The sequence below is a fragment of the Nannobrachium achirus genome (genome assembly GCF_963921795.1).
Source record: "Nannobrachium achirus genome assembly, chromosome: 9".
NCBI lineage: Eukaryota > Metazoa > Chordata > Actinopteri > Myctophiformes > Myctophidae > Nannobrachium > Nannobrachium achirus.
The window spans coordinates 48,104,598-48,131,758 of NC_137818.1; the positions used below are offsets into that span (position 1 = coordinate 48,104,598).

The following is a 27,161-nucleotide window of genomic DNA, read 5'->3' on the forward strand; positions in this document are numbered from 1 at the left end:
AATGTTTTTATAAAGCATGTGGGAGATAAAAGCAAGTATGCAAACCTCAGCTCGTTTATTGGATGAGAGAATCACTGACTCACTAAGTGCTGACCGAGGGAGTCAGCAGGCACATTCACCACGTGCTGTGTGGACTGCTCGGGAACGGGACATTATGGGGGCGGCGTGGTAGTGAGTTTCATCCCCATTGTATGTAGCTGGAGCATTTTACAGTTTGGAATAGGAAAAACTATATACTGTATATACATATACTGTATACGGTGTTGGTCTGTCAGGGGTCCTTGAGGGAGTTCCAGGGGGTCCCCACTCCCCAGATAAATGATAGTTAGGAACCAAATGGATCCTTATTGGTATGTAACTCAGAGAGTGTACAAATGGAACCAAATGGACCATAACATTGATTTTACGATAAAACTTCAGGTCTCAGGGATAGAAATGCCATTAAATGGGGGTCCATAGCCTAATGTGTGTAAAACTGGGGGTCATTGAAATTAAATGTATTCTGAATCACTGCTACAGTATAACTGTAAAAATCTTATGGGGGTTCCTTGGCATATCTATTCAAATGTGGGGAGGGCCGTGGGCTAATAAGTGTCAATTTGGGGGTCCTTGACATGAAAAAGTTTGAGAACCACTGGTGTACAGTATATGAAAAGTGGAAGAGAGAGAGAGAGAGAGAGAGAGAATACAAAGAGAACACTCACCAGCTCGCCAAAGTGTTTCATGGCGTATTCCAGCACGCCGGCCGCTGCCTCTGGCTGCTGCAGTTTATTGTTGATGCTGCGAGAAGAGACAGAAAACACATGCTTGAGTCATACTCCCTTGTGCGACTGACACATGCCGTAAATAGCCGATCTACAAGCTCACAACGTGTCACATAGCGTGTACTATAGATCGGCGCGTGTAGATCGGCTATTTACGGCGCATGACACCATCCTACGATAAATCAAGCTTGGGTCAGTTTCCTTACAATCCCTGACAAAACGCGACCCGGGGGGAACCCTCGGGTGTCACGCGCGGCTCGCTGTGGGTGATGGATAGCTGCTGAGGTCACATGTATGTATGCACACACTCACACATCAGTGAGGAGCTGATGAAATGGGAAGAATAGGATCCAGGCACAGGTGTCACTGCGGCGAGTGATGTCTCCGAACGAAACCCTGATTTAAGGGCTGTTCGGGCTCAGGAGGCAACGGTGTTGGGGAGTTGCACATGGCTGCAGACACGAACATGCAGCAGCACAAAGTGCTACCCGGCTGTCTGACCACAGCTGACCAAAAGAGTCTGCAGAAAAACCCTTACATCACTGTGTGGACAGTGGATGTTGAGAAACTATGTGGCAGCCTGAATGTGTGGCTCAGTCGCATGCGCGCACGCACACACAGTGATTCATTTAAGCATCAGTGGTTGCGGTTAGGAACGCGCCGTGTGTGCCAAGTAAAGTATACCCTTGAGTGTAATATTGCAATTACCAAGAATCTTTTTTACCGTCTTTTGATTTTATTAACATTATTCTCATCATAAATTTGAATAGGGGGGGGGGAAAACTAATGGGACTGTAAAGTATTAGTTCTTTATACACTGAAGAGTGCAATACCCTAACAAAGCAACATTAGCTAGACTGCTAGAGTGTCTCCGTTAAGGTCTTTTCACACGAAAAGGGACTGACATGCCTAGAAATTGATTTTCAATGAGCGGTGAGTGTACAGGTAGGGAGGCGCTGGCAATCTGACAGGCATAGCGACAGGTGGGCCGTGTTCGTGCTTGCCTCACACACAGGCCCGCCACCAGAGTTGAAGGTTCTTCTATGCAATGCATAGAAACACATCCACTGTATTCACAGGAGGAGCACAGGTGAGTATGCAGACCATACTATAAATTGGCCAAAGGGCAGTGCCAAAGGAATAAAGATTTAAGGGAGCATAAATGTGATCAGCAACTTTCATGGCAACCTGGAGAACATGTGTGCAAGTGCAAATTTGGCCTAATATAACCAGTAAGACGCGCTACGGGCGAGAAGGGTGAGGTCGCGCACATGGGCACGTGCACATGGCTGCTTTGGTATGTATACCCTTCTGCTGAGTCTGTGAGGTCAGGGTCTAGGTGATGATCCAGTCGTCTCCATGTATGGATATGCAGGGTTTGATGAGGTCAGTGTCGTGATCTTCATAATACAGTATGGATATCCAGGTGATGATAGTCAGCATTGTCTGGATTTGCAAATTAATTCTGTCTTGGCCATATATGGAGCGTCCATATATGGGCATTGCCAAATATGGAATAATATTGATCAGGGATCTCCATATATGATTGCCAGAACAGGCTGTCTTGGTCATTGAGTCAACAATGTGATGCCATAACAGGTCAGATATTGACATTGAGGCGTTACTGACTCACTGACGGACAGGATCTGCCGGGTTTCATAGTAAACTGCGACTTACGGTCGCAATAAGGTTGGTCATAGAGTAAAGGCCATTACGTCACCCAAATCAGTAGGGGCCATCGTCTGGGGAGGAAGGTGAACATAATGTTTTGAGATAAGTTGTTTGGATCAAAGTGGTAGACAGATACAGCCATGCTTAAGGCCTGATTAAACTATACACCTATCTGTGTACAGTATATGGTGCGTGGACAGCTTTTCTATACATACTACAATTGTGTCTGCAGAAAGGTTCAAAATGTTCAAAAGCAAGAGCAAAACAGGCTGCAATAAATACAAGGCGTAATTTAATGATTTGCCAAAGCCAAGAGGCCATTGTGAGAAGAGGTCTACCATCAGGTCCCTTCCTCAGAGAAGCAGTGGGAGGTTTTCTGTCTTTAATGTACATTATCTTGCCTACCAGCACCTCCAGTCGGAAGTGCACGAGAGCTACCTGATTGCATGGTCTACTATTCTTAACTTTATCTTTCCTCAATTATTTCTGTGAAGTCCTGTTATTCTCTAAAGACCTCAGATGTTAATTCGTTCAGCAAAGCTTTGGGAAGTGCTTTTCTAATCAGGCTTTTATTCAGTGCTGCTCCTAAAGAAATCTGCAAATGAACATCACTTCCAAATCCAAGTTATTTATTGTCACATGCTCATATAATACAGCGGGTAGCTACGGATCTCCTCACTCAACCCCTCCTCAAACAGAGCATCCGTTTTTTATTTTCTACTACACGTGCAGTCGGAGTGTGCTAGTCCAAAGTACACACTGTCTGGGAGGCAGGCACGCTGGTGAGGAAATGTATGTCATGCGGACCCTAGCGGACCCTCGCGGGCTAAGCAGTAAGTATAATTTGGCCCTTGGAGCTGCTAGCAGCTGCTAGGAAAATCACAAGAAGACGAATGGCTTCTTGACTACTTGAAGACATGCATAGCTAAAGGCCCATTCATTCTGAGAGGAGAATTATTTTGACAAGCGATATTATTCCCGCCATTTGCAAAACAGTGAGGTGCAGTTACTACTGTCTCGGAGTCCATCACTGTCAGGGAGAAGTCGCGGGTAAACCGAAGCGCTCGCCTCACTTGTTTTGGTGTGTGTTAAACCCGTTTAGGCCAAGAATTATTGAATGCTTTAACCAGTGGAAAAATAGCAGATATACAAGCTCACAGCGCGGCACCGAGTGCCGCGCTGCGAGCTTGTAGATCTGCTATTTTTGAAAACGTTGTGAAAATGTGTGCAAATCTTTGAATATTATGTATTTTCAAAGCGAACGTTTGTAACTCAATTCTTTTGCTTCTGGGGGGTCCCTGGAACTAGATATTTTGAGATGGGGGTCCGTGGCCAAATAAATATCATCTTGGGGGTGGTTCACATGAAAAGGTTTGAGAACCACTGATACGGTAGTCTCTCAAGAACAGACTAACTGAGCTCCAGTTAAGTGAAAAGGACCTTTTCTTTGACGATGGCTGGCCAGATTGCTGACGTAGAAACATAGGTTTTTCAAAAAACCCTAGAAGGATTCAAAAGACACTTATAGAATCGGGTCAAAATTCTAATTTTCACAATTTTTCAAAAATAGCAGATAGTTAAAGCATTCAATGATGATACCCAATAATGTGTACACGTTCTAAATGGGTTAAACAAATACTTCCATCAACACGTGGCAATGCATGCACGCAACATCTGGGATACAAGTGACGCTTCATCTGCGCTCCTCTGTACAACGCCGGTCAGTGCGTTTGACCCCCCCCCCCCCCCCAAAACAACCCTCGTTGTGTGTCTCATCTGGAAACACTCACCTCAAAAACCCCAAGTCTGTTATGTTTCATTGACTGTAGTCCGGGAAAAAAACGGTGATTTTTGGCTGAACGTGGTTTCGTCGGTAAAAGTTTTTTTCTCAACTGATTCTTGTAGCTTGGGGTCACCTCTTAAGGATTCAAGAGGATGACCAGTGATATCCATTGAGCATTTTTTATTATTAACCCCTTAATGCCTGAAACATGGGCTCCCATTGACTTTCTATACAGGAGGAAAATACCCAGAAAAATATTATTTTTCGGGGTATTTAAGGAGGATCTGAGGGGTCTAACTAGGGGTTTGTCATGATGCTGAATCCATTGCAGGCATTTGTTTTGCACAAAAAAACATTCCGTGGGCTAGAAATAGCCTCAGAAAACAATACACGTATGGGTGAGTATTCATGTTAGTCGGAGGCCTTAAGGTTTTTTTTCTCGTGCTAATCAGTCTAAAAGTGCAAAATTTTGCACAGATGTAGCTCAGGGCATGCTCTAATGATTTAGCTAGGTCGGCGACCTTCGGGGTCACCACAACACCCACAAAACTCTGAAAAGTGATGACTCATCACTTTTCATCACTAAAGTCGATGGGAGCCCAACTTGATTTGGCCGCTGTGGCGACCCCGAATGTCGCAGACTCGGGCGCCCTAGCTAAATCATTAGAGCATGCCCTGAGCTACATCTGTGCAAAATTTTGCACTTTTAGACTGATTAGCACGAGAAAAAAAACCTTAATGCCTCCGACTAACATGAATACTCACCCATACGTGTATTGTTTTCTGAGGCTATTTCTAGCCCACGGAATGTTTTTTTGTGCAAAACAAATGCCTGCAATGGATTCAGCATCATGACAAACCCCTAGTTAGACCCCTCAGATCCTCCTTAAATACCCCAAAAATAATATTTTTCTGGGTATTTTCCTCCTGTATAGAAAGTCAATGGGAGCCCATGTTTCAGGCATTAAGGGGTTAATAATAAAAAATGCTCAATGGATATCACTGGTCATCCTCTTGAATCCTTAAGAGGTGACCCCAAGCTACAAGAATCAGTTGAGAAAAAAACTTTTACAGGCGAATCCACGTTCACCCCCATTTTTCCCGGACTACTGCACACAAGCCCCGACACCCTGCCCAGAGTGGTGCATTGTATATAATGTAACGTTTTTGAAGGAAGCTGGATGGCAGCAGGCAGGGGGTCTTATGTGGGCAGTGAGGGCAGAGAGTTGATGGAGGATCCCTGGGTGCGGGTGTCAGAATCCCTGCTGGACATGCAGGGTAGAGGCCAGGCAAACGACGAGCAGCACAGTGGGCTAGCCGTTCCACGGCTAGAAAGCTGCTTCTCAATCGCACACTACACTTACAACACACAGAGCGTGACGAAAGATTAACTGCAGCTGTACTGTATGTAGCACTGTATGTAAAGCATTCAGGTGAGTACGTAATACTGCGTAACTTTAAACAAAAGCTGTTTTTGATCTATTCTATGATTTTTCACAAATAAACATTCCACATGAATGTGTTTTTTTTTCCAATTTCTTTAAACACTATTTTAGGTCACGAGTATCTGCCCCAACAGTCGCGCTAAAAGGACACAGGCATCGGAAATGTAAGTATAACTTCCGAGAATGTTGTTTTGCATTGCAAAATAGTATTGGCTCTAGAACCCTGCTGCATTCATTTTGGAGTACGTCTGTGTATTTGTCTCCAACTGAAATGTGGGAATCGCAGTTCTAACAGACTATGCGCAATTTTGTATTACGTGGGAGTTCATGTTTCTCATATTTGCTTGTTTTAAGAAGAATTTGCTTGTTAATATACAGCTTTTGAGACTGTAAAGCACGCATCGGAAGTCATATGGGACATACAATATAGTATTCCATGTCACTGTTGTGTCAGGATCAGAGAACCATGCCATGCCTGACTTTATGCACACATCTCTCCATCTTAATTCATGCTATAAATTGACGGAATTTCACTATACTCAGGGCCATGGTTGTTTCCATTCCATTCAATCAATCAATATTTACAAGTGGAGGATTGACTCAAACCTTTGTAATAAAGAACTGTGTGTAAACAGGGACACCCTGGGGATCCCAAGATCAATGTAATAGTTACGAAACCAAATGGAGGAATTTACAGTGCACATTGGGGTCCCAGAGATACAGTACAACTAATATCAAAGTGGGAGTCCATGAAATGAATATGTTTGCGTATCACAGGTCTACAGTATACATATCATCCTATCACGGCATGTAGCCTTTGAAGTGACTTGACAGAAGACGCTGGCGTAGAGACAGGCGACGGAGAGGGTCAGGCGTCAAGCGCCAAATGAAAATCAAAACGGACAGAAAGAGGACAGTTGCATAACATGGAAAACTGAGCTCATCTTAAGAGACCCTGTCAGCGTGCGTGATAAAGAAGTGTTCAATGGTTTGCCAACCAGTTCCTCTAACCAGTGTTTCCATTGTGTGTAATAAATGCGATTACCATGGTGGAATCAGTAGCCTGGCAGAGTCAAGAGACTGGCACTCACCACTGTGAGTGTATCTTTGTCTAAGCTGTGAGGCATATTCCCAAAAACCTTTCCTTGTCCTGCCATACTTAAGTACACTAAAGCTGCCCGGATCTGTCAATCCAAGATGAGGCATCAGAAACGAGGAAGAGCTTTCTGTGCCGTGGACCCTGGGGAATTCACTGCCATCTGGCCGCCAGCTCCAAACGTGAACTGAGCGCATCCAGATGACAGAGCTTGAGCAACCGGCTTCTTCACTGAGAACGCCATCAACAGGCCGTTCGTGAGTGCTTTTGGTGACAACAGAACAGTCCTGTCCCGTTTGTGTACTGTTCAGTTCAGTCACTTAAGAATTCACTTAGCTCGCCCCAGTAAGGCACAAGAAAATTACCAGCGATGGAAGTAGTACTCGCATGTTTTACTTAGTAAAAGTATCGATACAGCAATATGGAAATACTCTGTTACAAGTAAAAGTCCGGAATTCAATCCTTCCTTGAGAAAAAGTACAACAGTATTGGTATCAACATGTACTTAAAGTACCAAAGGTACAATGTACTCATTAGTAGAAGTAAAAGTACTGAAAATTGTTAATACTCCAGTAAAGTAAAAGTATTTCACACCACTGGAAAAGACCTTACCACTTGAGCCCTACTTTATATGCCATTAACAAAAGCCCATGTGAGCTTGTAAATGGGCTATTTGAAATAATTAAATAAAAACAACATTATTAACAATTTTCAAACTGATCGCGTATCATTTTTAGACAATTTTTCTAAACACTATTTAGAGATGCCCAAAATAGCGACACCAGGTAGCAAGTGGTTAAAGGGCAAGTTCACCTCTGGGACAACCAGATCTTATTTTATTGTTGTTTGAGACAAGATCAACATGATCCTGAGTTATTTTTTGTGTTCAATCTGTGTTTTGAGATATGTTAGTATTTCAGCATGAATGATGATGCATTTTGCATCATATGATGCAGCATGATGACTCATATGATGCAAAATGCATCATCATTCATGCTGAAATACTAACATATCTCAAAACACAGATTGAACACAAAAAACAACTCAGGATTGTGTTGATCGTGTCCCAAACAACAATAAAATAAGATCTGGTTGTCCCAGAGGTGAACTTGCCCTTTAAGCTAAACATCTATCACCTGTACTGAATCCAAATACAAATGCTTATATGATTCCACAATGGTTTACGTGCTGGTAAGACAAAGGCTTTTGTAGATTTGACAAAAGTCAAGAATTTAAATAAATGAACAAACAGTCCTCGGGCTGAACTCTGAATATCTTTCCCAACCCGACTTCATTATCTGCCATGATTGACCACATTCTCCAGTTACTCCCAGAGGTGGTGTGAACAGGCTGATTATATTTCTTAGCTTTCATTCTTAGCGTCATGTCTGTTCATTTTTTATTACTCCTATTAGAAAAACAGGTCTCCACACCACTGTTGTTCATCACCTCAGAGCAAAAAGACCCCTAAGAAAACAAGTCTAAAATGAAAGCAACCACTTTAAAACAGACAGAATAGGTCATGATAAAAGCTGTATGCACATCTAGACTTCTTTGCTTTGGAAGCCATTATAAACTTCTAGTCATGGTAAAAGCATTAGGTTAGTTCTTTAAATCCCAAATGTTGATTGAGTGTTGCCATCCAGACGCTCCGGCCAGGTAATGAAGGCAGGGTGCCATAACTGAACAATAACAAATCACACTTCACTCGGGGGGCCCCCAACACTGTGGTACCAACAGCTTATGTTGCAAACGCTAAACCAATATGTGCTCATTAATCAAGACTGAAAATTAAGCGACTACGCACTACCTTTGGTTCGAAAGCGGTCAAAGTGCCTGGTGGGAATTCTGTAACTTTAGCCGTTAAAATGTGAAACAGCTCTCAAGTAAACTTAACGCAAGGTGGAGAAAAACAGCTTCCGTTCTCATGAAATCATCCTCCATTCCATATTAGCTTTCGTTTTTTTTTTGTTTTTTGGTTAAAATGAGACATGCTAGAAATATACAGCCACAAATAGAACCAAATGTAACCCTATGGATCCACTTGGTTCCATTTGTACACTCCCGGAGTTAAGTTGACACAGAAATCCCCCCGCAGTGTTTGAGATGTGTGTGAGAAAGGAAACTCCAAGTCTCGCTACTGGACTTCGTCTAATCTAATCAGGAGGGGATCCACTTCATCCCCAGTGATCCTTCCATTCCTATGTGCCCTTTTGCTTGCCAAATGTCGACTCCATCCCTTAATGTAGACCATAACAGCTTCAAAATGCAGGAGGCTTGCCCACATTCTGTATGAGGGAAGTAGAAGGCAAGGCCTCAAAGCGTAAACTTTGTTAATTGTTCTGAACATTTGAATATTGATAAATTCACTGATTACTTTAAGTTAAATCATAGCCTACGCCTTATATTAAAGCCCTACAGTATGTGCCTGGTCCTAATGGTACTTTGGCAACCAGTTCCTCTAACTACTGTACCTTTAATAATTATTATTATTATTATCAATGATAGGATTAACTAAGCTATGTTATCATTCTAAGAATACATCTCGGGCCAACACTATGCTACACTGTCACCTGGCAGGTGACAAAGATGTTGCTTTGCAACGGTCCATGGTAAACTAAACGTATGGAGCAAACCGGACAGATGAAGATGCTCTTGAAGTGGCCATTTAAGTCCTATATACAGTACAGTACTTTGAAGCATGACAAAAGTGAAAATAGACATGGCACATTGTGAGTTTAGGTATACATTTTCCTCATTTTTGCCTATAATGACATGCCCGAAATGGGTTTGGGCAGCTTCAGTGGTTGCTCTGTTGGTGAAGCACGCAAAAGGGGTGGTGATGCAAATACTACCAAACAGCTTCTTGATCTATTTGTAAGGTGTGTTACAAACCACATTTTTAATATTATATATTCCTTTAAAACATGCACTTTATGTATGTACATATAGTTATTACATATGCTTCATTATTTCTAACCACGTGACTTATTATGTACTTTTTCTTCTCCATGTATTTCTACCTTTCTTGAAACTGCACTGATGGAGCTCGTAGAGAAACATTTTCACCCATGTGACAAAAAAGTTGAGTAAGCAAATGGACTATGTTATTTCTATGTTACATTATGCAAAACATCATGGCAGTACCACCACAGCTTGCATGCTGCTGTCCGATCTGGTAGAGGAGAGCTGAAGGGTTCCTCACATGGATTTGCATTAGTCAAACAAGGCAATCTCCCCAGCAAGGCTCTGAGAGCTTTGCTACAGAATCCCCACATGTAATTGAGGCCAGCTGGAACATGAGTGTGTACATACTGAACTACTCTGAACACTACTGATCCCCTTATGGTGTCAGTTTTTTTCGTAATCTTATTTTCCTTTTTTTTGAGAGAGAGAGAGAGAGAGAGAGAGAGCATGGAGGGCTTACACTGTGGTGCGCTCAAGGAGAAACTGTCGAAAAATGGAAAAGCGACATTGGCTGTCAGACACAACTCTGGCCTTTTGCGCCTGAGGAACCATGCGTTTGTTAGGGCGGCCAGAACGCAATCAGCAACGGTCTCACACACTGGGACGGAGTGAGCGAAACCATCCAGCGATGTGGGGGTATTCTTTCCATTACGTAGCACCTTGTCCCGGCAGATTAGCAAGGGTGGAGCCGGGAGCGAGGGCTTTTGATTTTGACAGCTCACACTCTGCTGCTTCCAAAACACTGCTTACTTTGACACTGGCACTTTCCAAGTTGACATTGTACACAAAGGGACCTTTGGAAAGAAATCCATCTAGGATATATTATTTACAGGGAGGCACTGACGTGTAAAGTAGCAAAGCGGTGGAGTATCACGCTGTTGACGGACTGCTTCCGCCAGAGCTAGAGGACAAGTAGAACCTGGCCTCGACGCTCCAGCCCAGAAAAACAAAAGCACCTGTTGAGCCATAAGGTCACCTCTCAACATAAGAGTCTGAACCACTTGAACCAAAATGACACGTTGCTAGAGGTTTGAGTTGTGTAGTTGACTTGCCAATATTTGGAGTTAAATCATGACAAGCTAACAAAGTAACACAAACCTTTACCAAAGTGATATTTTGATTTAAGTCATTTTATCCATAGAATATTCGAAAATAGCCAAACTACAAGCTCACAAGGTGTTGTAGATCAGTTATTTTTGAAAATCTTTGTAAAATCAAAATTTTCTTTTTTTCTCTCAAACATATATTTTGTTTGTGCGCCTATTAAATGACATTCCCAAAATAGGACGGCAGGATTATTGTGGTTAATACTATAAGTAATTTGTGCAGTCATACCACTGCAGGGCATTCCGGTAGGCTTAAGCTTACTCATCGGTTGCACTAACTGACTGACTAAACACCTTAAAACACACACAGCCCCTGTAGTGCATCGAGTTCAATGTCTTGGTGAGAATCTTTGCGATTTCTCATCCTCCAGGAAAAACAACCCCCTCAAAATGAATCTGGTTAAAGCAAAACGTTCTAGGTTTACAAGAAGGAGGGTTTCACCAGAACGGTAATATGCGTGCCCTCGCTGGTGTCACACAAGAGACAATCAAACCATTGGAAAATCCTCAGTAAGAGTGCACTTCCTGCGGGCGTGGAAGTGCTGCATGCATGATTTGCTCTGGACAAAGACTATTAACTAATGTTCATTTACATCAAATAGTAGCGGGGCCCACAATGCAGAGAAAAAGCTGGATGAGAATTGAATGAGGGCTAGGCAGCCCTTTCGCCATTACCCACTTCTTTTATCTCATTCCAAATACGGTTCATTTTGGAGAACAGATCAGTATCAAATTCTCCACATTAGTTTGTCGTACGATCAGTGAGCAGTGAAGTACTTTAAGCCAAGACTAGCTTTGTTTTTCCTGTTCCATGATCCATAAAAGCGTGCGCCAGCAAGCCCTGGCAATTAGGAAATGATTGACATAGAAAATGCAGAGTGATCCTATTTTTTCAGCTGGATATTCAACGGGAGCACGGCTGAGAATTGACTGAACGAAAATGATAGTCTGCTACCGATTATTGACATACGTGGACAGACAGATGGATGTGCGGTGTAGTCACAAGGTAAACTTCAATCATTGAATCTAATCTGTGGAACTACTTCGGAACATTTGAGTTATCTCGTCATCTGCTTGAAAGGGTCCATCTTCAAAGTGAGCTCCAGTCCTTCGATAAAAGACTGAGGATTATCTCTGCAGCTATTTGAAGTAGAGATTTCTGTGAATAATACTGTGTGACACGAGTACCACTCCATTTTTCAGGATAACTTACCTAACCTTTTATAACCTTTCTATATGTGACTAGTAGTCCCATCTGACAATACAGCATTGCTGCCAAGTGGAAACCTTGTATGTCCAAAACTATTTCAGAAAATTAAAAAATAAGCAGTATTCCAATGTATCCAATGTATTATTTAGTCTCAAGCTTGTTAATACTTTTCATTTCATTTTTTTTTTCGAAATGGGCAACAAGAAAAAGGGAGTTGTTTTAATGCATCAGCGGTTGCACTCTGAAGAAGAATTTAGTGGTTGGAAATTAACCCCATTAACTCTGGCGTCGATACTTTGGGCACATTTTCAGTTTTTCATAGCAGAAACAGATGATCTAGAACAGCGGTTCTCAAGCCTTTCGGGCTTCAGTACCCACTTTTCCTGATTTCTGAATCCAAATACCCCCTTTTATTGACAACATTTTGATTAGAAAATACAGACATCAAAAGTCCAGTTTTTATGTCAATATGGTGAAAATAAAAGTAAGTAGCAGCAGCACGTTCACATACATTTGTGAATGTTTTATCATTAAACATAACAGTAAATTAAATGTTTCCATTTTCTCTCATTTGAGAAACACTGATCTAGAAGCTCACAATAGGTTCATAGAGTGATGAATTGTGGGCTTGCACACCTCCATTTCTTTTTACCAATCTTTTTGACCATTTTGAAAACGTGCCCAAAATAGGGCCACCTGGGTTAGTGTGGTTAAATACAGTAGGTAGGGTTCCACGTCATACGGTAGATCTGAAGATTTAATCAAAGTAAAAAAAAGAGAAAAAATAACAACCCCTAAGCGTTCTCTTTCAGGGACGTGATCAGTCATCTGAACGTCTGAGAGTGAACAAAGGTGGGCTTTCTGCTGAAAAAGCATTCAAGTTAAAAGTATGACGGTCATTATCGCTAATGTTCTGTTTGACGTTTTCCCGCTCTCCTTTTTTCCCAACTCAGTAAGGCATGTTAGGGGACCACTGAGACAGCAGCCGGAGAAGCCATTCCAGCTATGTTTACACCACGCTGTTAACACATGGGGACACTGGGGCAGAATGGGTCTCCTGGGTCTCTCACCTTTGGGTCAAGAGGGCGAGGGAAGAAAGTGACTCCGTCTCCAACGGCAAAACAAAAGGAAAAAGGAAACAAAAAGCTGGAGCCTAGCTGTTAGGTCATTGGAATGCTGGCCTTGTATTGCTGTTTGGATGGAGACAAAAGGAGCAAGCTTGGACAATGTGACAAGAGTGTCCATGGGCTCCACATACAAAATTCATTTAAGAGCGCAACTATCCACCGGCACCCACATCTGTTTGCCCTGAATTATTTCAGCTCCATGATTTACAGTAATCCTTTTGTTCCAAAAAAAGAAAAAGAAACATTATGTTATAATAAATTTCCCTCTGGCTCTATGGAAAACAAGCTGCGGGAGGGTACAGTTGTCACAGTTTAACAGTGGGATTACGTTGCAGCCATAAATTTGCAATGCTGGCTATTGGTCAAAGGAACAAGTGTGCCTTTAGCCTTTACAGTACATGCTGCATACAAACATAAAACTAATTGAGTCATTCCAAACCCAGGCCACGGAAAGAAGTATGGCATTTGTTGAGGTGATGACCACGATAAAGAAGCGATTACACCATTTTTCAGAATTTGTATCATCAAACTTAATGACACTACCCACTTAAAATGGGTGAGAACTTGAACACACAAACAGACTCCGCTGCCGTCAACAAGCAAGCCGAAAATGTCAACACGACGGTTCCCTTTCATTCGTCCCGATGTCACGCGATGTCCCTTTGAAGCCGTGCCACGCAGACAACCGTGCTTACACAAAGCAGAAGAGGCCGCTCAAGTGGGATAGGGAGGGATAATCCATGTTCCTTTCCCCCCCCAGGTATCATCTATTCCTGCTACTGGTTTTGCTGAGTGTGTCGCAGATGGCTGGTACGTGGCTTGTGTCCCCTCCACAATAATAGGCAGCACCTGGTAGCCATTGCAAACCAAAGCCACCCGACCTCTTGGTGGCACGCCAGGGCTGGAGGTCTTCCGCTCAGACAGTTGGTGAATGCCCAGGCGCATACCGTCTCGTTCATTATGAAAAATATGGAACCATTTATTTAACCTCCACGCATGAGCAGCTTTTACTGGCCTAAAGTACATAGTGCAGACCATAACTATTATCTAAAATGTCAAATGCCAGATAAGTCAGAACTTAACTGGGGAAATATTTATTCCTATTTGTAATTGAATGTTAACCACTTACACCCTTTAGTCTTCGTTGTACGATAGCCGCTCTACAAGCTCTCATTGTGACACGTTGTGAGGCTTGGCAATTCTTTTTGTATTCTTTAAAAATGTCTGATAATCTTTTAAAATATTCTCCTAGAAACCTAGAATAATGACACGCCCAAAATATGGCTGGCAGGTGGAACATGGTTAAACAATATAGGTAATGTCTCGTGTAATCGAGATCCACATGCATTTCTCTTCATTTGATGACGTCACAGCCTTCTTCAAGATTCTTGAAGAAGCTCTATGGCCAAAATGTCATCAAATAAAGAGAAATGCACATGGAGCATGGAGTGTGCAACAGATTTTTCCTTCGTTTTATAACGGCACATTGCAATCAGCCCCAAACTTTGTGGCGTGTGTTATATTTTCCTTTAAATATCCAATTGCTTATTCAAATAAAAGAAAACATTCTTATTATTTAATCATGTGGATCTCAGGATCCATATTTGAACAACATGGATCCAATGTGGATCTTGGACTTCATATGGCCAGCCTGTGACAGTCATTTCCCAAACTGGTAGCTACAGTATGACGTGTGGACTCCACAGTTGGGAAAGGTTTCAGTCCGATCAAAGCCGTATTGACTTCCATCATGAAAGTTAAATACATTTCTGAGCCCTATTTCATTTGGCCTTGTGCAAAATAAATGTGGCCCTGATGGGTCCAGCGGTTTGCATCTTTTTTAGACGCCTCTGAGGAGCCACGCAGTAAAATAAATATATATAGGCCTATAGGTCATATGCTGTACTAGGGCATTCACGAATAGTGATTTTTAGTATTCGAATTATTCTACCTCAAAGTATTCGAATAGTCGAATATTCGACTTCGGTGAACAACGTCGAATAGTGACTTTGATATTCGAAAATTTGGCGAATGCCCTATGCTGTACTGTAGAGCTGTGATTTTCTTTGTTTGCCGTGGATATTGTGTAAACCCCAGTCGATCAGCAGCAATCATGAACCTGGACGCTGTAATGTAGGTTGCTCTCTGAGGGAAGGATGATACAGATCTGCTGGAAATGATAAACAGACATCTTCTGTTTGCAATTAAAACAAAATGTTATCCGCCGGACTCCAGAAGAGCTCTCATCGTCCGTCACCACTGATTTGTATCACATGGAGTCAAGCTACAAAAGAATCATCATATCGATATCGCAGCTGTAACAATCCAACATTGAAAAAGTTCATCCGCGGTACATGTTTTCTAAGACAGGAAGACATCATATGCTGTATGAAAGCGACAACCAGGTGCACCGCGGGAGATTGAAGTAGCTTATTAGTCTTGAAGGTGCTCCTGGATCACACGGAATGCAAACGAAAACAGAGAAAAAGGATAGGGGCACTCTAGAATGTTTCGATCTTCACCGGGACATGCTCCTCCATGTCCTGATGAAGACCAGTGGGTCTAATTTGACAAATTGCTTTAATAAAGGCTTTTTTATTTATTATACATTTTTCCTCCTGACGTTTCTTGAGTGCCTGGGTCTTTTTCTCTGTTTTCAAGACACAGCTGTGCGTATATTCAAGGTCCGATGATTTAAAGCACAGAGCAAGCTAACACTCAAGGATGATACCTCCATACTGTACTTGTACATCCAAAGCTCGCACCGCAACATGTCTGATCAAAAGGGAGATACTGTATTCTGTGCAGAGGTTCAGGTGGAAGATGTTACCCCTTAATAAAGATTATATAAGAGGGTAAGAGGGGAGAGAGTGAAGGCCTTGGAATGCACTGGCTCTCACTTTCAACCACCACCTTTCCCCCTAATTCAACCCATGAGCGCTCTGCAGCTCTGGGCTGGCTTCTCCAGTCACAGAGTGGCTCCATTTCCAACGTTTTTTTCAAAGGGGTTGTGTGTGTGTGTGTGTGTGTGTGTGTGTGTGTGTGTGTGTGTGTGTGTGTGTGTGTGTGTGTGTGTGTGTGTGTGTGTGTGTGTGTGTGTGTGTGTGTGTGTGTGGGAGGGGGGGTGGATGGCCAAGCAGTCTCTTGACGAGAAATACTGGTCATGATTTGCTAGGTCAGCTTATTCCAGCTGGTGGCTATGATCAGAAAAGCTGGGTTATCCTAAAGGTCGTGCAAGTGATTTTATTTGTATTTTTATGTTCAATACCTCTATTTTTATTCCAATGGCAATCAGTGCTATAGAATCAGAACGTTTGTTCAGTAACAGGTGTCTCCACATCTCTCCGGCTCATTGGAAAAAACAAAATAGATTTTCAGGTCGGGATACCAATTTTATCCAATCAAGATTGAGAACTCATAAAGGATACAGCACAGTGAAACTGCAAGTGATTAAACAAACAGAGAAGCAGACAATGTTGGAACTGCAACACTATCATATTAAAGCTGATCTGGGGTTCTCTCTCCTGATTGGATAAAATTGGTATCCCGACCTGAAAATGTATTTTCAGTATACTAAAGAGCTGGAGAGAAGGGGAGAACACCAGTAACTGAACAAAAACTCCATAGCAATGATTTCTATCTGAATATAAGCTTTAACTTAACTTTTCTTTTTTTAGAAGATACAGTATGATACTATCACAACACCCTTTATTTAACCACCTAAGCCCTATTATACTTTTATACAGCAAAAATATCTGATCTACAAGCTCAAAGTGTCCCAATGCTTTTTGAGCTTTGTACAGTACAGTAGATCTGCTATTTTCATTATTTTTCAATATTTTCTGAGAAGAAATGTTGGTGTCTCGCAGTGGAATGTGAGGCCCTTCCATGGGGGTTGTATAAATACGGTGGGACCGCCGGTGGAAGTTTATTTGGTTTTAACACCTCTAATGTCGACGTGGTTAGAAGGAGCACTGTTTGGCAGGACAGTGTCTGAAGGGGGGGGTAGGAGGGGGGGCAGGAAAACAGAACGGCATGATGCTAAGCATATAAAACAGTGTCCAGCTGGACCTCACGGCACCGAGCAGTGAATGACAGAGTCCAGGGCCGGAGGAAAAGCGATACCGCTGGGGACACCTTTGCCGGAGACTAAGATCTGACTCACACGGTACAGTTGAGGCTATGAGAATGTCCAGGAAAGCAAATTATACGCCTTTTTCCACAAAACACTGACTCACAAACCATGACTTCAGGTTAAGAGTTATGAGTATGTCAACAGACACTGGCGACAGCGCGCCATCAATTCCGGACAGTTATTGATATTTTCAGTGAAATTCCTGACAATTACAACTTTTCAAAGTCTGTATTTTGAGAATGTACACATAGTTTTGTTCTATGAAACGGACAAACACACAGAACCATGCTACTGCTTTGTGGAGAGGTTGCTTCAACTTCTGCCAATACTGCGAGTCAATAGAAAATAAAAATCGCCACACTTACTTACGTACCATACTTGAGATATCTAGCCTTATCTGGACAGGCTTTCTAAATTAGCCTTGTAGTTATATATTATCAGTGTTTAGATGAATGTGTTATAAATCAGCCAACTATATGATATCATCACTTTATCTCTATAATTCCATATTTTTATGTTATATTTTGTCCTTTTGGTTAAAAGGAAAACACAGACACCAGAGGACTGTCTGTCTCCTAGTTTCCAATGCAGCTGTATTGCATTCATTGTATCAAAGTCAAATCTTTTAACACCATGATATGGTCACTCAGTCGGTCATTACTCTCTGTAAGATTACCATCTAGAATAGATGGTATCAAAACTATTATGGGAAGGTAACAGAGAATATCCAGGAAAATGCTGCATGAGGTAATTGACAATCATCCAAGCCATGTGTGTGTTGTTGTAAATGCGGTTAAGACAAATACAAAAAAATGGGTACTATACTGGTTTCATCTTTAGACGAGGGCCAAAGGAGGGAAACAAAATAAATACTGAATTATGAACGAGGATATAATGCCAGTGTAGAGAGCTGCAATTATAACCTCAAAATACAGAAAACTCATACATTGTCTAACCCCCTCCTCTGATGTTTGCACAGAGTTGACAAATAGGCTTATTACTCCCATATGGTTGGTAGGGAGACAGCTAATACAGAGAATTGAAAACACATGTCAACATCTCAGGATAAAGGACAAAGCATGTGCACTGGAGACATTGCGAAGCAGTGAACACTTCCAAAGAGCAGCCAGTGACAGACGTTGAGCTAAATGTCCGGGCACGCGAAGAGGGATGCACCTCCAAATGATTTCACCTTCAACTCAGGGATTTAACAAATCAACAGCAGGATGGACCTTCACACTTGTGCAAATTGTGTTTATTTGGGGGGATTTGGGGGGCTAAGGAAAGGCATTTTTCATTCCCGTTCTCGGTCACGTTTCCGATGAAAAGGGGTCTGAAATGTTTCCTCTCTGCTTTCCCAGACCGAGTGCATTCAAATATAGAAAGGGGCGCCTGCCAAGTGCTTAGTGAAGAGGAAGGGGGGGGGGGGGGGGGGGGTACGGTGGTGGGGTGGGGAAGAGGTGGGGATTATGTAATGAGCTATCGAGTGAGGTAAAGGTGCCACCTTTTTGTTTGGTTTTGTTCAATGTCTACTGTATCTACTTGTTAAAAAGGGCTAGGCTATCTATTTATCTATCTTGCCAACCCTAATCAACGCTCTACAACTACAGAAAAGATAGATTGTCTGAATTATGCAAAACATGTCTCTATGGTTTCTGTCGCTTTCGAAGAGCTATTAGGTACACGGTTGCCTTTGTATTGTTTAATAAAGTCCTCGGAAAATGTAATGTTGGCACGTTGTCACAAGTACTTGGTGCACTTCACAAGCAGCTTCAGTAGCACAACAATGTGATCACTGTGTTTTTCATAAAAGTATGATTTTAAGCTACAAAAAAAATATTTTTAATGGTATCTGGGACATGGAGTTACCATCAGGTACATGGTTGTCTTTGTATTGCTTAATAGTCCTTAAAATATATAATGTTGGCAGGTTGCCAGAAGACCTTGACCGCACTACACAGGCAGAATGATGATTTAAGCCACATGATGTAAACAAATCATTTTGCTATGGTTTCTGGGGCATGGCTTTGAGAGTTAAAGGTACAAGGTTGCTTTTGTATTGTTTAATTAAGTCCTTGAAAAAAATGTCTGGTTGTTTAAATCCATAATGGTAGTATTCCAAATGACAGAGACAATACCAAATACTTATTTCACAGTCTCTCTTTGAGCCAGTGTGCCCACGTTACACACTACACTCACAGCGCCTCTCAACAAATTTACAAATTATTTTCCTAAAGCGTAAAATGTGCAGAATAACAAAAACAGAGCATAGAATATGGTGGCGTGGGTCTTGTTTACTCCATCCCTTATGAATTAAAAGTATATATTTTGAGCGAAGCGATTCAATAATAAGTCAATGTGATGAGGTAACATGGTCCTATTACATCAGGAGTCCACTCTGTTCCTATTCATCCATTTGCCAAGGAAGCTTGCAGCGAAAATACACAGGCATCTGTCACAGGAAAAAAAAAAGGCGACTTGCTCGTGTTAGCTAGACATTCTGTGCAGATCAAAAGCATGATTGATCCAACCGTTTTATTACAGCGCTGGTCAGACAATCGTCGCAATCCCAACAGTCTCTTCTCCTAAGTCTAACTGTCCTAAACACTCAAAGAGCCCAAAGCCAAAAAGCCCCCAATTCTTATAGTTCTACCCACACCAAGAGAAAAGGAGCCAGAGCTGTTAAGATTTTTACATAACTGCAAATCGCAATTATTTTTTTGAAAGATCGTCTGTTGAAAGTAGTGAAAATAGCTATGCATAGCCTGTTTAGGCCATAGTACATTATTTATTTTGATTATTGGCACCGGTCATTGTCATTTCTTAGTATATTTAAGTTATTCGTCTGTCCTACAATTAATCGACTAAGATATCATGATGGCGACAGTCCGAGGAGGAGCAGGTAAATGGAAACCGCACTGCTTTTTTTTCACGATTTTGTAACCCATTTTTTTCACCCAGTGCCAATTGCCTATGTAATCCTGGGCTCTGTTCTCCCTCTGCTGCGCCTGGGGAGACAACGGACTGGCCTTATGCTTCCTTCAGTACATGAGTAGTCCAAGTTGCTTCTTTTCACCTGACAGGGGGGATTTCCCCGGTTTGGACGTAGCGCGTGGAAGGAACACGTTATTCCAACCAGTTCCATTCCCCTCCATCAGGCTGGCCAGGGGGAGGCGTTATAGAGACCAGGATTACTGCATGTTTTTTTGTGATGGTATCTACCCTAGGAGACACGGGGAGAACATGCAAACTCCACACAGAAAGGCCCTTTCACCAACCCCACCTAGGAGGCGGAGGAGGGAACACGCCCCCAGCACCCACCGTGTCCCCCGGCGGGAATCGAACCCAGGACCTTCTAGCCGTGAGGCGACAGCGCTTCCAACCCCCTCTGCACTGCTATTCTTGCATTGCAACAGTAAGTGTCCCTAGATGGTAATATTCTATGCAAAAAGGAACCACAGATTACACTAATAGACACAGGGCTGCAAATAGCCAGGAACAGACAGCTGTCCCTGTAAAACCACCACAATAGCAGCAGGGCAGTCTGACTGGCCCTACACACGTGGTTACAATTAGTTTTACAACAAATGTCTTCACTTTTTTTGTGAATGAAATGTTATTTGAAAAAGATCTGTATGGTAGAGTATGTTAATACTAAAATAAAACTAACACAACTGCGGTGGTTGTATTTTACTGTTCTTCTAATGAGAAATGTTGATCCTGTGGTCTGGTAGGACCACTACTGGTTGACAAGTGGTATTGCCTGTTTGTCAAAATTCTATTTGTCCCCTGAGCAAGCAGGTGTCTATAGGTTCAGTGGTAAGAATGGCAGCACTTGCGTGGGATATACTTTGCCTTACTACGAAGTACAGCGGAAAATCGCTGATCTATAAGCTCTCAGCGCGTCTCTCCTTTGATGAGTATAACACAATGATATGGTCACTCAGTAAGGCACATGGAGACCTTTGGACAAAATAAACGATTCTACAAAAGAATGTACAAGATCAAAACGTGTCATGGACTTGTAGTTCGGCTATTTTCAATACTTTTGTGTGACACTCTTGTATGCGGAAGTATGGCTTTCATTCACGGAAGGAAACTGAATTATGGAGATACAAGGTTTCTGCCAACACCCAACAGCGACAACATGTAGCATCTTGCTTTGACTTTCTTGGGAAATGCCATGCAAACTTCAAATTAGACATTTCTGTCTTCCTTCTTGTTTTACAGTAACAATGATGTCATTTGCAAACCTCTTTTATTTGGAAATAAAAGTGTTTGCAAACCAAGGTGATTATAGCCTAGTTAACCTCATAAACCGTAGCATCTCTATTCTGGAGTGAACTGAACATTCAGCGAAGAGCAAATCGATAAGCTCACAGCACGTCACAATGAAGTGTGGTGAGCTTGTAGATCCGCTATTTTCACAGAAGAAATGTAGTGTAAAAGGAAAAAAGGAGGGGTATAGAACCCTGGGTGACTTTTGTGGCAAGACTAAAACTAAAATGGAAAAAAATGTGTTAACTGTAACCTGTAAAACAAAAGGAACAATGAAAAGCTATCTAAAACTGTATGTAAAATTATATTTATTTTATTTTCCACCATCATGTGTCACGTCATGCATTCTTTATTCAACCTTTTTCAACTTCTATAATCAATGCTTTCCTTATAATGCCTGAAAAACTCAAACTAAGTCAATTTCTGAAACTAAAACTACATTATGCAATGAAATGAATTAAACTAAACTGAAATGCATTAACAATATTCATTAACAGTAATGAACATTTCAAAACGACACTGTAGTAACACGGTTACAAACCCGTTTTCTTTGGAAATGCAAGTGTTTGCGAACCCCATTTTCTTTGGAAATGAGATGCTTCTTAAGTAGAAATCATATCAGCTGCCAAAAACCCAGACGCTTCATTGGCACACTTATTCCACACTTAAGAGTACTTACTTGACATTGCACACCTCGTTGGCATGTAAAGACACACCTTTACACCAGAAATGGACAGCCCTGACAACGTAATGACAGTTGTCATTGACAGGCGTTAAGTCAGGTAAGGAGGTATAGAGTTAATTGCATACATGCAAACCCCTGGTTTTAGCAATAAAAGTGGCAATCCTAACACAGGCATTACAAGTTGTAAACAAAGCGTGTATTCCTGTAGCCTGATTTATAATTGGTTGTGCACCAGTGTCAGGCGCGTCTACAAGCTCACAATGCATTGTTGTGTGACACGTTATGTGCTTGTAGATCGTCTATTTTTGTAACTAAGTATACATCTGGCTTGTGTTTTAAACAGAATATACCGATAGTTAAACCCAAAGCAAAGGGGAGGGTTTAATAACCCATCAAGAGCATTAAATGATTAAAGTATTGGTCTGTGTTCATGGCATGGGTACGCTATCAGAAATAAATTAAAACTGTGTAGAAAGGGGTTCTGTTCAGATGGGAGTCTTTGTTTTCGTTCCTCTGCACCTTCTGTTGCTCTTCCAGGCTCTTTGGGGAAAAGAAAAAAAAACACCATCGCCCTGAAACTTTCAACACCTGACAAAGAGAGTAGACACAGGGGCCGAGCCATTAGGAGCGAGCGAAAGTGAGAGAGGAGGAGGAGGAGGAGGAGGAGAAGAAGAGGTGGAGGGGCAGGAGAGTTAGGGGTGGGGTGGGGTGGGGTGGGGAAGGCCTCTCCACCCAGGAGTTGGTGGGGGTCAGCAGCAGCACAGTGACTGGTGTGCACCGGCAGAGAAAGGGGGAGGAACCCACGTGTAGAAAATATTTAAGATGCACAGGCAGGGCAGAGCATTACTGAGGAGACAAGACAGAGAGAACAGCTGGTCAAAGCAGGGCTTCAAGAGCTTCTACTGACTGAGGCAGACAGATCTCCATTCTTCTTTTGTGGGACCTCCAGCACAGCACAGCAGAGTACCGTCTACGGGGATCCACCACTTTTAAACACAGCGAGACGAAGAAGAAAACAGAACATTTCTGGCGTGGTTTGCAAAGATCTAGATTTTTTTTTCTCTAGATTGCTCACAAAATGGCAAAAGTAAATTTGAGCGCATTGGCTCTAGGGATCACGCTGCTCCTGATGGTGGAGACGTTGGCACAGCAGAACCCCAGGAAGAGACTGGCGCCTCCCAAGCCGCCCAAGAACCAGTGCTGCGACGAGGTGCGCTCCTTGAAGGTGCAGGTGGCCAACCTGACCAGCATTCTGGAGGAGATGAACCGCAAGCAGGAGACGGACTTGATGAACGTGGTGAGGCAAATGATGGACTTGGATAAGCAGAACCGGCAGCAGGAGGCCCGCGTCACGGAGGCAGAGAGCAAGTACTCGGAGATCAACAACCGTGTGGAGATCATGCAGCTGCAGGCTGCTCAGTCCGTGACTCAAACCTCGTCAGGTGAGCCCCAACCACTCGGCCGTGCATCTGTTAATACAGCAGGTGTTAAAACTGCCAGCTAGGTACTGCCAACAGTCAAAGCTTTACAGAAAAGCGTCTGTGGTAATTAGATTCCGTTGAGAAGTCCTTTCACAGCACTTTATGTGAAAAGGAATTAGACTAATAATACGGTAAAGTAATGACTGTAAAAACTTCACCAGTTCCACATGGCAAAACAGATCCTGCTCCCAGTCACGCTACCCCGCCTCTTTCCTTCTTTATCGTCTGTTCGGCATCTGCGACCAGATGCACTTTCCAGGTGTGCAGGTCCTGCCGGTGGGTTGCTCTGTATGCAGCACACACAGCTATAATCCTTCACACTGTGACCTTTCAAAACCATAGGAAATGTGTCTGAAGCTGGGAAAGCTTTGAATGACCATTTCACCTCTTCAAGAAGTTCATGGTGTGTGACTGGAATCTATTAATGGATCTTCTAATTATTTGCATGATTAATAATTATATATAATAGTTTATGATTTAGGGACACCGCTGACATACTATAACAAGTTATCCCACAGAAAGAATTCAGACAAACCATTAATTTAACAGGAATGGGACGAGGTACAGTATTGTCACAACTAATCTGACAAATAGGCAAACAATGTCACATACAAGACACCATACATATATTTTAGCCATGGAAAGCTATAATCACGCTTGCACGCTTTGAATCACAGGCACCAGACAGCTGATAATATAGATTACAGTGTACACACTTGTCTGGGTCGCTCTAAGGCAGCCAAAAGCCATAATTTGGAGCCGCGGAGCCCACGTCTGGTGGGCTGTCAATAAAGACCACCTCTACCTAAAGCCAACGTCGACTCCATCAGTCATCTCGACTCTAACAAACCATTAATCAGCATCGGCTGCTGCGGAGAGGACTTAAACCAGGCATGACGCAGTTTATTATTTTAATAGCCAATTAGCCCGGTCCAGCAGCCCAACTTTTATGTCACTGGCAGAAAAGATCACTGAATAGGGCTTTTTTAAATTACAGAGACACTGTGCAGACAGGAAAAGCAGGGCAGGAAGAGAAGTTAAGATTAGAGTGGAGGTTTCCACGTCAGACACTGCACTCTTTCACTCACACATGCCTTTTTTTTCTTCTGTATTATGCACAGTAAAATCCTAAGTCTTATTTCATCCATATATAACTCAAGAGAGTGCACAAGTGTAACCAAATGGACCCGATTTATACAACCTCAGGGTTGAATGAGCACTGCACATTTTAGAGTGAAGGTTCCATTAGTAGCCAGTGATCTCATAGCCCTCCTAATGGCATCGCCATACGATACCATGCCATAGAACCTAAACAATTTCCCTCTGTTTTGAACTCCCTGGCTTTTGAGGAGGGACACTTTCTCAGCTGTCCCCTTACTTGGATATTATTCTGCAGCCTGGTACTGTAATTTAATTTTTTTCTTTTTCTTTCCACAAACCCTGAAACCATACCTTGTTTTTCTGTAATTGACCAGACATCTTTCTCCCTTCCCCTTTAGATGCCATGTATGACTGTGCATCGCTGTATAACAGAAACTACAAGATCTCTGGCGAGTACAAACTGCCTAAAGATGAGTTTCTGGGGACCCCTGAGCTGGATGTAAGTCTGAGCCTTAACCTGTAAAGCCTAATTCAGATCAAAGCCTAATTTACATTTACATTTAAATTAAAGCTTATTTTATACATCATCATAAGTAGAATTGATTCTGAAGTGAAAAATGCAAATGCACTGCGTCGCAAGATTGTTTATTTTTGTCAAGAAGCAGTCATCAGACCAAGTTTGAATAATTAGGCTTAAGTTATCGGTTATCATTTTAAGATAGAACGTTAGTTAGGCTTATCGGTTCAGGAACTAAAGAATTCCTGTCACTGGTTTCAAGGTGTTCTGTGACATGGAGAGCAACGGCGGCGGCTGGACAGTGATCCAGAGGCGCAAGGTGGGCCTGACGTCATTCAACCGCGACTGGAAGCAGTACAAGAGTGGCTTTGGGACAATCCGTGGGGACTTCTGGCTGGGCAATGACCACATCTTCCGCCTCACAAGGCAGCCCAGCAGGCTCAGGATAGAGCTGGAGGTATGTACATGTTGGGGGAACGGGGCAACGACGCGCTTAGAGGCGTTGAATAAATGAACTTTGTTGAAGCTTTATTTTCAAGCACTTTTAATAAACAGTGAACTGGATCTCTAAATCGTCTCTCTTGTGCCTTTTCCCCCGATGCAGGACTGGGCAGGGGAGACTCGCTTTGCCGAGTACGGCTTTTTCACCATCAAAAACGAGCTCAACAGCTACAAGCTCCTCATCGCCAACTACAGCGGGAACGCTGGAGACTCCCTGCGTTACCACAACAACACCAACTTCAGCACCAAGGGCAAGGACAACGACAAATGTGTGGACGACTGCGCTTCTCTGCGCAAAGGTTAGAAAAAAAAGTGATAAATACTACATTTTGAAGTTTGGCACTGCAAGTTCGATTTGTTGGTCCTCATATTTAAATTAACACTGCATGAGGATGAGGATTATACAGTGTGGCTAATGATAATCAAGACTCATTTTGGTTCTATCTTTGCCGCAGGTGGTTACTGGTACAACTGCTGCACTGACTCCAACCTTAACGGCATGTTCCATCGCTACGGCCAACACACCAAGAACTCAGACGGGATCACTTGGTACGGCTGGCACGGGCCCAACTACTCCCTGAAGAGGGTAGAGATGAAGATCCGACCACAGAGTTTTCGGCCCTAAAGAGCTTGGAACATTATAGGGCCCCGTGGATGAGAATGATAGGCATGTCCGTGCAACAGATACAAGTTGTTTTGTTATGTTTTGGTGGTTGAATGTTGTGTGATGTGTTTTCACCGTGTTTGATTGTAAATTGTAGTTTGTTTTCGTGTATTTATCGTTGAAAAATGTGTTTGTATTTTCTTAAAAGCTTACCACTATTCCATAAGGGGTAAATGGATGGATACGTTATTCCCTTAGTCATTTGTTTCAAAAGCATTATGGTGTCGTCAATCACAAAGCCGATGTCACACAACGGAAATAGCCGATCTCCAAGCTCACAATGTGTGGCAGCGTGACGCGTTGTGAGCTGGTAGATCGGCTATTGCTGGTGTGCGACGCGGTGCATAACTAACTATAAAACAGGCATAACACAAACTGACTACAAGCTATAGTGAGGTTATTACAAGTAATAGACAGGTGTGCACAATTCAAGCCAACAAAATCACAAAACATCTATCAGTGTTGTGAATAACTGGAATGGAACTAACCACCCAAACAATTTCCTATGAATTACACCACGGGTTTCATTTGTAAAAACCTACTGTTGTCTATGAAAATGTGTAATTTGTAAAATGTAAAATGTGTACAGCTCTATAATTGTGTTTTATGGGATATAAAATAAACTTGTAT

The 27,161-nt window shown here is 42.4% G+C and overlaps 2 protein-coding genes across 5 annotated transcripts in view; one reads left to right on the top strand and one right to left on the bottom strand.

The window, feature by feature from the left end:
• mtor (mechanistic target of rapamycin kinase) overlaps window positions 1-27,161 on the bottom strand; it is a 161,059-nt gene that overhangs the window by 63,295 nt on the left and 70,603 nt on the right. For all 4 annotated transcript variants that reach the window (XM_080733387.1, XM_080733386.1, XM_080733385.1 and 1 more), the window contains exon 29: window positions 705-780. In XM_080733387.1, the coding sequence (XP_080589513.1) occupies window positions 705-780 (76 nt within the window). The remainder of the gene's footprint in view (window positions 1-704; window positions 781-27,161) is intronic.
• Window positions 23,346-26,492, top strand: angptl7 (angiopoietin-like 7; the record flags this gene model as incomplete). Its single annotated transcript, XM_080732489.1, has 5 exons — window positions 23,346-23,709; window positions 25,248-25,348; window positions 25,629-25,823; window positions 25,971-26,166; window positions 26,323-26,492. The coding sequence occupies 5 exons, from the start codon at window positions 23,346-23,348 to the stop codon at window positions 26,490-26,492; spliced, it is 1,026 nt and encodes a 341-aa protein (XP_080588615.1).